We start from the raw sequence: 12,921 nt of genomic DNA on the forward strand, positions 1-12,921 counted from the left end.
TTAAAGCTGTAAAATCTATTATGTATAAATATATTTTTTATAAAAATTTTTAAACTACGGTATTGATTCTTATACTCTATAATAGCAAAATATCACTACGGTATTGAAAGCACAATGGGTATTTATTTCACAATTCTACACTGGGCCGAATATTTTAAATTGGGATTATTATACATTATATATAAAATAAATGGATGAAGTATAATAATGAAATAAAATATATTTAAAAATTGTATAATTGAATAATATATCCCATTCATTCACTTCTCATATTTCCTATATCATTTTTATCAAAAAATATTTATGCATTCGGTCTAGGCCAAAAATGTTATTTTTTAAAAAAACTTGGGCTTGACGAAATTATCCGGGTCTGGACGGAATATTTTTTAAAAAATCAGGACAGATCAAAATAAATCTTCCTTTTACAAATCCAAGCCAGACCGGGCCATAAAATTTATACCTCTGTAGGTTTCTGATAATAATAGTAACTCTTATATCTATTATTTTCATTTATCATAAGAATAAATAATAATAATAGAAAAAATTTGTCAAGAAGATTTTATTTACAATATAGAAACAGAATATTTACCATTTAACTTTTTAGTGTATGTAAAAGGCACATAAGTCTAGATATACTCCATTTGTGAGGGAAAGTGGTTTGGTTAGTCTTATCGATATTTTGGATAGTTTTAAACCCTCTCTTTAAAGATCTTTGGGCCTATTGCATTTAAGAAAGAATAATTTTAATTTCTTACCTAAACAAAACTGTCGTAAATGATACATTTATAATATAATGTCAATCATATTTGTTTATCTATGTGTTTGTATATAGTTAAAAAATGTCAGTCATTTTTTAATATTAGAAATTAATACATATTGTATTTTGGTAAAAAAAGATCACTTTTTAATTTTGATAACTTTTTTAATATTGAAAAAACCTTTTGAATTATGATAACATTTTTCGCTTTTGATTTTTGACCTTTTGTAGTTTGATGAATATATTTTACTTAATAAAGATGATGAATATATTTTACTCAATAAAGATATAAGTCCGAATTTCAGTTCCGTGTTTATTTTATTTTATAATTCTGAATTTAGCTTTTTAATTCAGTAGTTTTTCCTTCTGAGTTTATTCTTATATTAGAATTTAGTTTCACATTTTTTTCATAACGTTAAGTTTGTTTTTTGACAGTTGTTAACCGCGACTACCAGGATAGTTTCGATTCCAGGGTTATTCGGTATTTTAAGGTAAAAAATATTTTATTTTATATTTTGTATCACTACTCAGAACACAACGCAATCACCTTTTTGTGTAAATTTTAGAAATTTAACACGGCCGTTTTAAAGTAATATAAATTTTTCATATAATGAGATGGGCTTTATATTTAATTTTGATAGTGAGACTAGCTTCTTTAATAAAATTTCGGAGTATCCGAGTATTAATTATCAAGATTTGTATCAAATAGTTGATAAATTTGATGTGAATAATTTATTAGTGACAGTTTTATTGTTGGTCATACTGTATGTTATATATATTGTAATAAAATTTTTGTTTGGAAAATGTACGCTGGTTGCGACCAAAGTATATGATAATTGGAAAATAGACACTCCGGTGTCGGCAGATTGTTGGAAAAAGATTTCGGTTTTGGAAAGTAGTTTAAATGGAATTTTAAATGAAATCAAGAACGGCAGACTTGAAAAGGTGGAAACGATGAAAGATAATAACGATGATCGTTCGGAATTAGTGGAGAAGTCAGTAGTTGACCTCCAGGTATTAAAAGATATAAAAGAATCTATTAAAGATATTTATAGTGAGTTATCTAAATTGATTAATATGAGTAATCAAGGGGACAAGAAACAACTCGGTGATAGAATTATTTCGAATGGAAAGAGTTTTCCAGATTGTTGCTGACATAACTTGTAATCGGTGCGGATACAAAGGACATTATTCTAAAACCTGTGTTGTTAAGGAACAGAATTTTAGAATGGGTTTTCCACTGCAAAGGTCTAGTGGAGAAAATTCCAACGTAAGGAAGATTTCAGGCCTAGATGTAAATAAAGTTGAGTCGTTGCGATCGAATTATGGCAAATCCCGTTTGTGTTTTAAATGTAACAAACCGGGACATGTAGCCATAAACTGTATCAAAAATTGACTATATGATTGCAAATGTAATCATATAGTAGGTAGGAGATCGGGATGGAAAAATGATAATAAAGTAAATAACCATGCTGAAATGAGATATAATTCTCGTAAAAGCAGTGGTTATAACCGCAATTTTTTTATTCATGATGATAAAAATAATAAAGTTTCTAATGATTTTAAATGGGAAAAATATCCTAGGGGTATTGTCAAATATTCCGATGAAAGGAATATTAATACTTTTAGATGGGAAAAATAACCCAGTTACATTGCAAGAAAAAATATGAATATTGTTAAGGAACCACTAAATTCAGAGTTGAATTCATGGCAAGAAAAAATATGAATATTGTTAAGGAACCACTAAATTCCGAGTTGAATTTATGTTCAAATGAGAATTCTCATGAAACTGATGTTTCAAATGAGATTAATATTGATCAGTTAATTAAAACATATGATATTTTAATGACTGAGAGATTAGTCGAACCTTGTCCTTGTCCAATAGTTACGGTAAGAGTTGATTCGAGGGACATAGACATGTTGTTCGACACAGGGGCTAGCATTTCTATAATGTCTTGAAGAAATTATTTTAAGTATTGGCCTAAAGGTAAACTTGAAAAAGAATCTATGTGTGTCAGACAATTTGATGGGTCTGAAATAATAGTTTTGGGAAAAACTAAGTTGGGAGTAAGTCTCCATGATACTACATTTTTTCTAGATTTATGGGTAGTAAAGAAAGATGTGGAAACCATCATGGGGTGGGATTGGATTGTTCAGTTAGGTCCTTTTAATAATTATTGGAATATTTTTGCAATACATAATGGTTCAGCCCGAGACGAGACTAAACCTAAAAATATTGCTTGGGAAAAAATTCATGAAATGGAAGGGACAGATTTCACCGTAAAACCAGATAATTCAACCCTTAGTTCCGATAAATATGTAAATTCCACGGAACTTATGATTAAAAACAATGCTAGCATTAATAAAGACCCAATGGTTGCTATTGGTATTCATGATTTACATAAAATGCGTGAAAATATTTCTCTTTTAATTAAAAGGTATGAAGTAATTTTTGAAGACAAGTTAGGATATCTTAATGACTATCAGGTGGATATAAAATTAAGGGAGGGATTTGCACCTATTTTCCTAGCGTGTCGTCGAGTTCCTTTTGAATGGGAAAAGGAAATTGGCGAAGAATTGGATCAATGGGTTAAAGATGGTATTATTGATTCCAGTGGAATATAGTGTATGGGCAACCCCGTTGGTACCGGTTAAGAAATCAAATGGTAAATTGAGACTCTGTGCTGATTTCAGAGTAATTGTTAATCGATGGGTAGCAGAAGTTAAATATCCTTTGCCTCGAATTGAGGAAATTTTGGCCCAGTTGAAGGGAGCGAAATATTTTTCAAAGGTTGATTTTTCATCAGCCTATTTACAATTACCTTTGAGGGAGGAGATTCGTAAATTATTGACGATCACGACTACCAAAGGGTTGTTCGCTTTTTGTAGATTACCATTTGGGTTGAGTGTGTCAGCGCCTATTTTTCAGCGCACCATGGCGTCGTCCGTTTTCCAAGGACTAGAGGGTGTATTTTATTACATGGATGATGTGCTAATTACAGGGATGACGCCTGAGCAGCATAACCATCGTTTGGAGGAAGTTTTTAAAAGAATTCATGGTAAAGGCTTGAGAGCCAGTAAAGAAGCCAGTAAAGGAAAAAGCATTTTGGGCGTAATGGAGGTCGAATATTTAGGCCATCAAATAAATGGGATTGAGGTGAAGCCATAGCAAAAAAATTTGAAAAATATATTAAATTTGAAACAGCCCAATAACAAGGCGGAAGTGCAGTCCTTTTTGGGTATGGTAAATTACTATCATCGTTTTATAGAGGATTTTGCGAAGGTAGCTGCCCCGTTATATGAATTATTAAAGAAAGGTGTTCATTTCGATTGGAAGGTGGAACAACAAGAAGCATTTGAAATTTTAAAAGGAAAAATTGGGGAAGAGCCAATTTTAGTCTGTTTCAACAATGATTTAGAAATTATTTTAGCTGTTGATGCCTCCAACAAAGGTGTTGGAGGAGCCTTATTACATGTAATTGATGGTGTGGAAAGACCCATCCTTTTTTTCCCGAGTTTTTAGGGATGTCGAAACGAGATATTCGGTGATTGAACAGGAGGCCTTAGCCGTGATTTTCGGTTTGACGAAATGCCGTGAATATTTGATTGGTAAAAAATTTGAAATTTTTACTGACCACAAGCCGTTAATCCACCTATTCCGAAAGGATAATAGGGAGTTAATGCTATCTCCCCGGTTACAACGTTGGTTGTTATTAGTGGGCAGTTTTAACGTGGAAGTTAGATATCGTCGGGGCAAGGAGAATCATTTGCCAGATATTTTGTCCAGGTTGGGTTCTGGCTGTGCAGACCCGGAAGTAAATGATAGTATAAGCATTGATAGAGAGAAGGCATTAGTGCGTTCTCTGTCTTATATTTTAAAAGGGGGTCCTACCAATTGGTAGGATTTGAAAACCAATACTGCGAATGACAAAGTTCTAGGTCAGATAAAATTAAGTCTAACAGGAGATAAACCTTGGAAAAACAAATATGATGCACGTGACATCGGATGGACTTAGATATTAGTGTGGCCACAATGCAATGTGCTGAATAAAAAGGTAAGAACCATTTTCTTTCATGTAATTTTGAGTTTTACTGTGAAATATACAGGAGGGAGTGAGTTTAAGGATTTATATACTTTTATATTTGAATTAAGCTGTGTACGATTGAAAGTATGTAATGAGTATTAGGCAGAAATATGGAAATAAGATCAGGAATTTAAGACAGTAATATTTGATATTTTATATTATGTCTAGATGTATATGGTACATCCTATTTTGATCATTATTTGGTATGCCTTAAAACTCATTGAATGGTGTTATAGGTATTCCGTCATAGGAAGCTAGACCTCACGATCTGCAGGACAGAAAGGATTACTAAATATTTAAGTATTTGAAATTTAGGAAAATATATATGGAAGTAGACTTTTGTAATGAAGTTAGGCATTTTGGGTTTTAAAAGGATGGACATGTGTGGGATCATTTATTATTAATTAATGTTAATATATTGTATTTGTAATTTAGTTATGATTAAGGTTGATATGTTATTAAAGGATCTATTGAGGGGAAGTTAATGTTGTTTATTTTGAAGTAATTAACCATTTTTATGAAATAGGGTGTAATGTGAATTACACATATGATATATTTAATTATGAATGATAATTTAAAGGAATTGAAGTATGATGAGGTCAGAATAATATCTATAATGTTAGATGTGGATAGTTATTTTGATTTAGTGTCTGCATTTAGTATATATATAAATTGGATAGAAATTTATATGATATATTAGATGGTGTATAATTTTTTTTTCCAAATTATGAAATCTTTATGTTTAATATATTTTTTTTTTAATAATAAATTTTTATAAAAAGTTTTATTTGCAATTATTATTTATTTTTATGGTATGCAATGATGTGAAGGGAAATTATTTTTACAGATAAGGTCAGCCCGTGTTGAGGGGTATGCCTTGAGGTGAAAATATTGTTTAGTTTGCATACTGGGGAAAGTTTTTTTTTGGTGTAAATTTTTTTTGTAAATTTATGCTACATAATACATTTTTTTTTTATCTTTTTAATAATTTTATAACACATCACATTTTACTATTTAATTATGAACATATTTTTTAAAGAAAAGACTCAAATTATTTTATATTGTGAAGGTATATTAAAAATTCTTTACATATATACCATATAGCCCATTATATTTTCAATTTTTGTTACTTTGCATTCTACATTTTTGTGAATTTGTGCTAATTGTGATGACAGAGTTAGGTAGAAATGGTATATTTTTCTTAGGATACTGAGTAGTTCCTAGATGGAGTTCCTTCATATATAATATTAAATGTATTTATATATGTATGTATTGTAATTTTATTTATAATCTTTGTTCGGCCAAGTTTCACAATTATTTTTAATACCTAAAGATGGATTTTTATTATTCATTTTAGGAAATATTTATAAAGATGTAGCTTTGTTTTTTTCACATGACAGAAGGAAAATTACATGTGTTGAAATTGCATTTCACACATAGACCATGTTTTCACATTACATTATTATATGTAAAATCATTATTTCCTAATTACCATGAATCATACCCAAATTATGATATTATAGCTCGTAATTCCCAAATGTCTTAAAATGAATAAATTATTATGTTTTGCGGATATTACATTGTCCATATTAAGGTTCCGTAGATTATAAATGCAGATACCCCAATGTACATGTCATTATTAATAATGTCTGTTTTCGCGATTATATATTGAAATGTACCGGAGATATTATATTATAACTCATCATACGGGGAGACGATTCGACAAATTCCCTGAACGTCTTCCAGGCGTCTCGATACAATTCAGAAAGGTGATTCGATACAATTCAAAGGGGCGATTCGATACAACACCACCACAGAGTGAGGGACGCTGGGCTTGTGAAGGGTGGGCGTGTTGTAACTGTTGAAAAAAAGAAGAAATAAATTTAATATAATACATCAAATGTCAGTTATTTTCTGACAGGGGAATTAAGTTTTCCTTGGGGGAAGAAGGGGAGATGATGAACACATGATGGGTTGATGGGAAGGATTCTTTTGTTATCCATTTTGGGATGAAGAGTTTGGATTAATTCGAGAAGATGTCAGCTAGGAACTAAGAATGGACCTTTGGGAAATGAAGAATTAGATAATTATGTGATTTGTATATTTTTTTTGTTAATGTATAGAGATTGTTGTGAGTGTTTTTTAATAAATAAAGTTGAGTCGTATTCTTATTCTTATTATTATTGAATTATGGGTTGTTATGGATTATTATAAAAACCTTTTCCTAAAAATTGATATAGTCTTTTTCTTAAAAAATTAAAATTTGCTAAGGAGAGGAACGGGGGATTTTCTCTTTATTAATTACCCCATGCTGAAAAAGCATAAGTTAGTTGTGTGGGGGTGGGGGTGAAGGATATTTGCGCTTTATTTTCTATTGCCCTAATAGTTATTGCTCTACAAAATGATTTTATACTAGATAAAAAATATTTTTTATATTGCTATATAGCAACCGGTCAAAAATTAGCACTAATTTAACTTTACTAAGTAAGGTCATATTCTTTATCTTCTATTGTCTAACTTCAAAAAAGAATCTGATGACCTTTATAAAATCTATATGAAGCTACTAGAAAATCCTAAGCTAGAAGCAATTAGTTCTGCTCTCTCAGGAGAAGTTGGTGATTGCAATGTATCAAGCAGGTTACATATAAATGATTCTTAATTTGATTATGTTGCTAAAGGATTGAAAGCTATTCCTGTAAAATGATCAGTAATGATAAAAAACTATATAAACATATGAATCAAGAATGTGGCTTGGGTCCAAATGATTTACAAGCATTAGCTCCTCCTCAAAGTATCCTATCTGTTAGTCCAAAGATCAATATTTAGTTTTTTTTAAAACCTATTTATCTATATAATAATGTAATTAGTGAAAATGAAGAAGAATATATAGATGAAAATCATATTAGTGAATTATGCCCAGCAATTAGTAGAAAAATTTTATTTTCACTTATTTCAACACTCAATGCATCCTTTCATCCTGATTATGATTTTAGTAATGCACATAGTGAAGAATTTAGTAGAGAACCAAATTTAGAAGTATAATATATCAAAGATATAAAATAAATAGTTTATATTATCAACAATGTTAAACTTTTATTATATAAAAAATAAAAAATATCTTTATATATAGTTGTATAGAATAAATGGAAAAAATTTCTATATTTTTCAATTTATTTGCAAATAAAATTATTTAATTTGCTAAAAAAAACATATTTATATATATAATTTTTAATATCTAGATAAATTTATGGGGTATGGGTTAGCTTTGCCCCTCCCCCCAACTACCCTCTACGCTTTTTCCTGGCCTTCAGATGGGTTTATAATTATCATTAATGTAGAATCTAACTCAAATGTTTTAGCCTCATGACCAATAAAAAATCCTTAAATAACTGCATTCAATAAGATTTTCTTATCAAAAAAAATAGAAAAATATTTATACTAAGTCTTTCCTTTGATTTTCCTTTTTTTTCAGAATTGAAATTGATATTAAAAATTATTGGCACACCTTTTTGTGAATTCAAGAATAGCATTATAAATTATATTTATTTATTGTCTGATTTTGTAAATAACATTGTGTTAAATTATATATTACTTTAACATAATGGGTTTACTATAAATGAGGCCTAAGATCAAAAGGAGAAAGTTATAATAAATGATTTACTGCCCCAAGGAAGGTAATATTTATTTAAAAATAAGCCCTAAAGTTTTTGAAAAGTATTTAAATAAAATATTAATGTATTTGTTTTTGAGTGCTAATTTTATAAAAGAAGAGTGCTAATCCATTTTTTAAAATTGTTTAGTTTTGAAAAAGGGGTGCTTTAGCATCCAAATCACCTCTAGTGACCCTTCAGCATGTTAGATAATTTTATTTACAAATAAATTAAAAAATATGTAAATGTTTTTCATTAAGTCTGCATGCAGCACTGTAGTTGTAGAATTTATTCTTAGATTTATTATTAACTGACCATTCAAACATGATTTGGACATGAACTAATATTTGCTGGCCAAATTTTGTCAAATGTAAATTATATTTTAAGATAGTGTAAAGGCTTATAATGATTAAATTATAAGCTTATTTAAAACATATATATAAAATTAATTAATACTCAATTAAATTAATTAATATCAAATATCTACCATTTAATCCCAAATAATGAGTATTTGATTAGATTTAGCTACCTGGCAAATATTATTTATTTATTGAGATTATAATGGTTACAAACCCGTTTTTTTGCATTTTAATTGTAATTAAATTAATGTCATTTATGATGCTGACATATTTTAAATAAATATTTATATAATATACTTATTCATAGATAACTTTAAAATATTTGTTTACCACTTAATTGACCACATATGACTAGTCAATTGACCAGATATTTTAAATTATTTTTGAACAAAATAAATATTATATTTCATTGCTTGGAATATTCTTCTAAAGCATAAATTTTCTACTCCTATTGATTTTAACAATTGTCTTATCTTTAACCCTGAATTCACAGTTAGCTTAAAGCCGTGAATGTATACTTTGCTGCGAATTCGCGCTAATATGAAGGTAACAAAGAAAAAAAAATACTGAAACGTCGAATAGTTTGCACAAATTTAGCATTTGCCATTTTCCGTACTTTTTAAAAAAAACATGGTTGCCTTTTTATTTTAGAATATGACCGATTCTAAATTTTAACTAAATTATAAAAATGAATTGGTTTTTATAATTTATATTATCTTCTGCTTTATTTTATTAATTTCTAAATATTCCATTTTAAAAGATAAGTTAACTTGTTATATTATATAATACATTTACATATAATTAAACAACTATGGACTGTGCCCTCCCCCTTATTATTCTTATCTGGGTAAGGGCGAATTTATAGTAAACGCGTTATGTTCAGGCGGTGCAAAATAAAGCCAATAAATCGATATAATTTATAATTAGGAGCGTTATGATGATAACGCTATGATAAAATTTGAAAAACCTATTTGCGATGCGATGATAAAATATATGCTATACGATTATAAAAATAATATGCGAATTCTATAAAAAGGTTTATGATATTTCTGAAATATTATGTAAAATAATTATCTCTATTTTAGAATTATCTCTTAAATTATCGCTGTGAAGAATCAGTTGTGATCGATAGCGGTAAGTAACGCAACGCTTGAATATAACGCGTTTATTATAAATTCAGCGTAACAAGATTTTATCTGCTTTCTTGTGAAAAAAACTGAGTTCCTAAAGAACATGTCTTAGACCAACGTGCAAAATAAATGAATAAAAAAGTACTAGAAAAGCCAAATTTGACCAATTTGCACGATACCATTTGAAAATAATTTTTTGCGTTTGCAATGCAGACGCTCAATTTGTGCACTCTATAAATCATGAAAACCAAGAACAATTTGAACATTTTATACCTAACGAATGAGAACTTATTATTTATTTAAATTTTTTTTATTTTGCCTATTTCATTATTAATTTTAGAATTTTTTTATTTTAAACCTTGATCAAAATTTATATTACACGTATCCTTGACAATGGTAAAATGACATAATTCAGAATTCAATTTTAAATTCATTTAAAACGTGTATATATTTTGCCATTAAAATATTATAATTTTAATATTTAAAAAAAAGGCTGTGATGAATACTATAGACCTGAATCTTTTCAGTATAATGGGTAGGAAGTACGAAAACTTTTTAAAAGGACAAGTTTGGACTTGCATAGATCAACAAATATTTTTAAAAGAATGTGTTATATACAGTTACAACCCCGATTTAGCTAGTGACCCCTTTGGTGAAGATGGCATATTATGGTCTTTTAACTACTTTTTTCATAATCCAAAGCTTAAAAGAATACTATTCTTTACTTGTAGAGCCAGCAGGTTATGGATATATTAATAATCGTTCATATATTTTTGATAATATATCTTAGAACCCCGCAACCAGCCTTCAAAAAATCAGGGTAGGTTGGAGATTAAATTTTTAAAAATTAACCCATTTTTTTGTTTGAAGTACAACTATAATTAGAATTTCTCTGGCATTAAGTCAAATCAATTATTTTTTATTAAAATTTGAAATTTAACTGATGCCGCTTTTTCGTCTATCGTATATCAGCCTATTTTAATATTGATAGTTGATATAATCAAAAATGCATTGATACCGATTGCACATATACCTTGGTATCAGTATTGGCCAATTTTCGCCTATATCAATGACCTTCTTGGTATATTGGTTTATCAGCGAATTTAATGATAGTTCATCCCTAATAATTTGTTTAATATATATTTCACAAATAAAAATTTCTGACTTGGCTCAAACGTAGAAAGAAATGGGCCAACTTTGGGCCTAATAAAATTTAATATACAGTACTTTATTACATCTATATTTCGATTCTAAAATAAGTTGAAAGAAAGTAATCAAAGATGAAAAATAAGGAAATGTCGAGCAAGCAAAAACATTATGAAATTAACTGATTAGTCTAGAATTATTAGGCTTTAGGAAATAATAAGAATAAAATATTTACTTATTTATTTTAATATGATGCTAATATTTTGTAATTATAGATATTTTTTGTAGTTATTTATTAATGTGTTTCTTTTATATTTCACAGTAACTCAATGCTATCGCAGAACTCATCAATGTTAGATGATGAAATACGCATGTTCCAATGAATTTAAATTCACATTATCATACTATTCTCATATCAGGTCAATATAAATGTGTATTTTTTTTAAAAAAAAATTATCAATATTTGATGTAAAAAATTTTTTTAAATTTATGTTTTTAAAAAATATTATTTTTAAAATATACTTTTATTATATTTAATATATTTCTAATCTAAATTAATGTTAATATTTTTTTTCATACAAAAATTTTCATTTTATTTATATTTATTTAAATAATATATATTATTGAATTGTTCTTAAATTAGTATATCTATAATATATAATTATCTTTGATTAAAAATATTTATGTTTATTATTCTTTTTCAACAGTATTTGCACACTAAGATCACATTGATATAAATATTCTTGATATGTACACCAATATATTTTTTTGTCAATTCAATACCCTTATTTATTATTTTTATATTATTATAATTTGAATTTATGAATAATAATGTTAATAAGAAATTTTTAAAAAAATTAAGATTTTATTATTGTCTACTATATTAGATATTTATATTAATATATATTTTTTGAAAATTGTCAACACCAACTATAACCACACGAGATACTTGGGAGGAAAATATTCATATTCATATTTTTAATTTAAATTTAAAATTTTTTTTTCATCACGCAGATATGATCTCATCTCACAATTATTAACAACCCTTTTTTTAAAAGAAAATAAATTGTATTTTGTATATATTCATTCAATGTCGAAATTTTTCTTTGTCAACTGTTAAAATATTGTGTAGTAAATAAAGAAAGAGTCAATATATATATATAAGGTAAAATTTATATTATAATCAGGGTAATGGGGAAGATGCATTTGGAAATTCTTTCAAACTAATACTCGCCTTATTTATTATGAAGAACGAATATTATACAAACTAGTGATTTATTATTTTTTTATCTGAATTTACTCATAATGTATATCATCTGTCCGCTGAAAAACCTTAGGCTGGAGTGGTATCGGCGATTTGCGGAATTTTTTTATAATATCAGAAATAACTTTCTCCAGCCACCCCCCTCTTCCTCAAAAAAAAGAATTAGGGATTTTTTTCCTGCGTACCGGTGGCAGCATGGTGAATTTTATGCCACATGAAACTCGTGGGATGGCATGCCTAATATTTCTCAATTTAAATGATGGATCCGAATCGTAGTAAATACCAGTTCGGTTTAGGTTCATATTAGAATAGCGGTTTCGTAAAAAATAATGTGAGTTTGGTTTTAACCTTTAAAATTCCGGGTTTCGCAGAAAAATCGGGTTCGGCTCCTCCTACTTTATAAACCTAAATATTTCTGAGTTTAGGTTCGGTACGGGTTCAGATAAAAGAACAAACATTTTATATATTCCCCTATTCCCTATTTAAAATATTAAAATTAAACTAATTATATATTATATAAAAATAGGGTC

The 12,921-nt window shown here is 28.0% G+C and overlaps 1 protein-coding gene across 1 annotated transcript; it reads left to right on the forward strand.

Annotated features, from left to right (window-relative positions):
- Positions 1-7,319: 7,319 nt before the first annotated feature.
- Positions 7,320-12,205, forward strand: LOC135923592 (repressor of RNA polymerase III transcription MAF1 homolog). The gene is made up of 5 exons (XM_065458429.1): positions 7,320-7,479; positions 7,521-7,667; positions 7,710-7,878; positions 10,474-10,721; positions 11,450-12,205. Exons 1-5 carry the CDS (start codon positions 7,397-7,399, stop codon positions 11,508-11,510), a joined length of 708 nt encoding a protein of 235 aa, XP_065314501.1. The 5' UTR covers positions 7,320-7,396; the 3' UTR covers positions 11,511-12,205.
- The last annotated feature ends 716 nt before the right edge of the window (positions 12,206-12,921 follow it).

The sequence above is a fragment of the Gordionus sp. m RMFG-2023 genome, chromosome 2 (assembly GCF_954871325.1).
Source record: "Gordionus sp. m RMFG-2023 chromosome 2, tfGorSpeb1-WG-v2, whole genome shotgun sequence".
Taxonomy (NCBI): domain Eukaryota; kingdom Metazoa; phylum Nematomorpha; class Gordioida; order Chordodea; family Parachordodidae; genus Gordionus; species Gordionus sp. m RMFG-2023.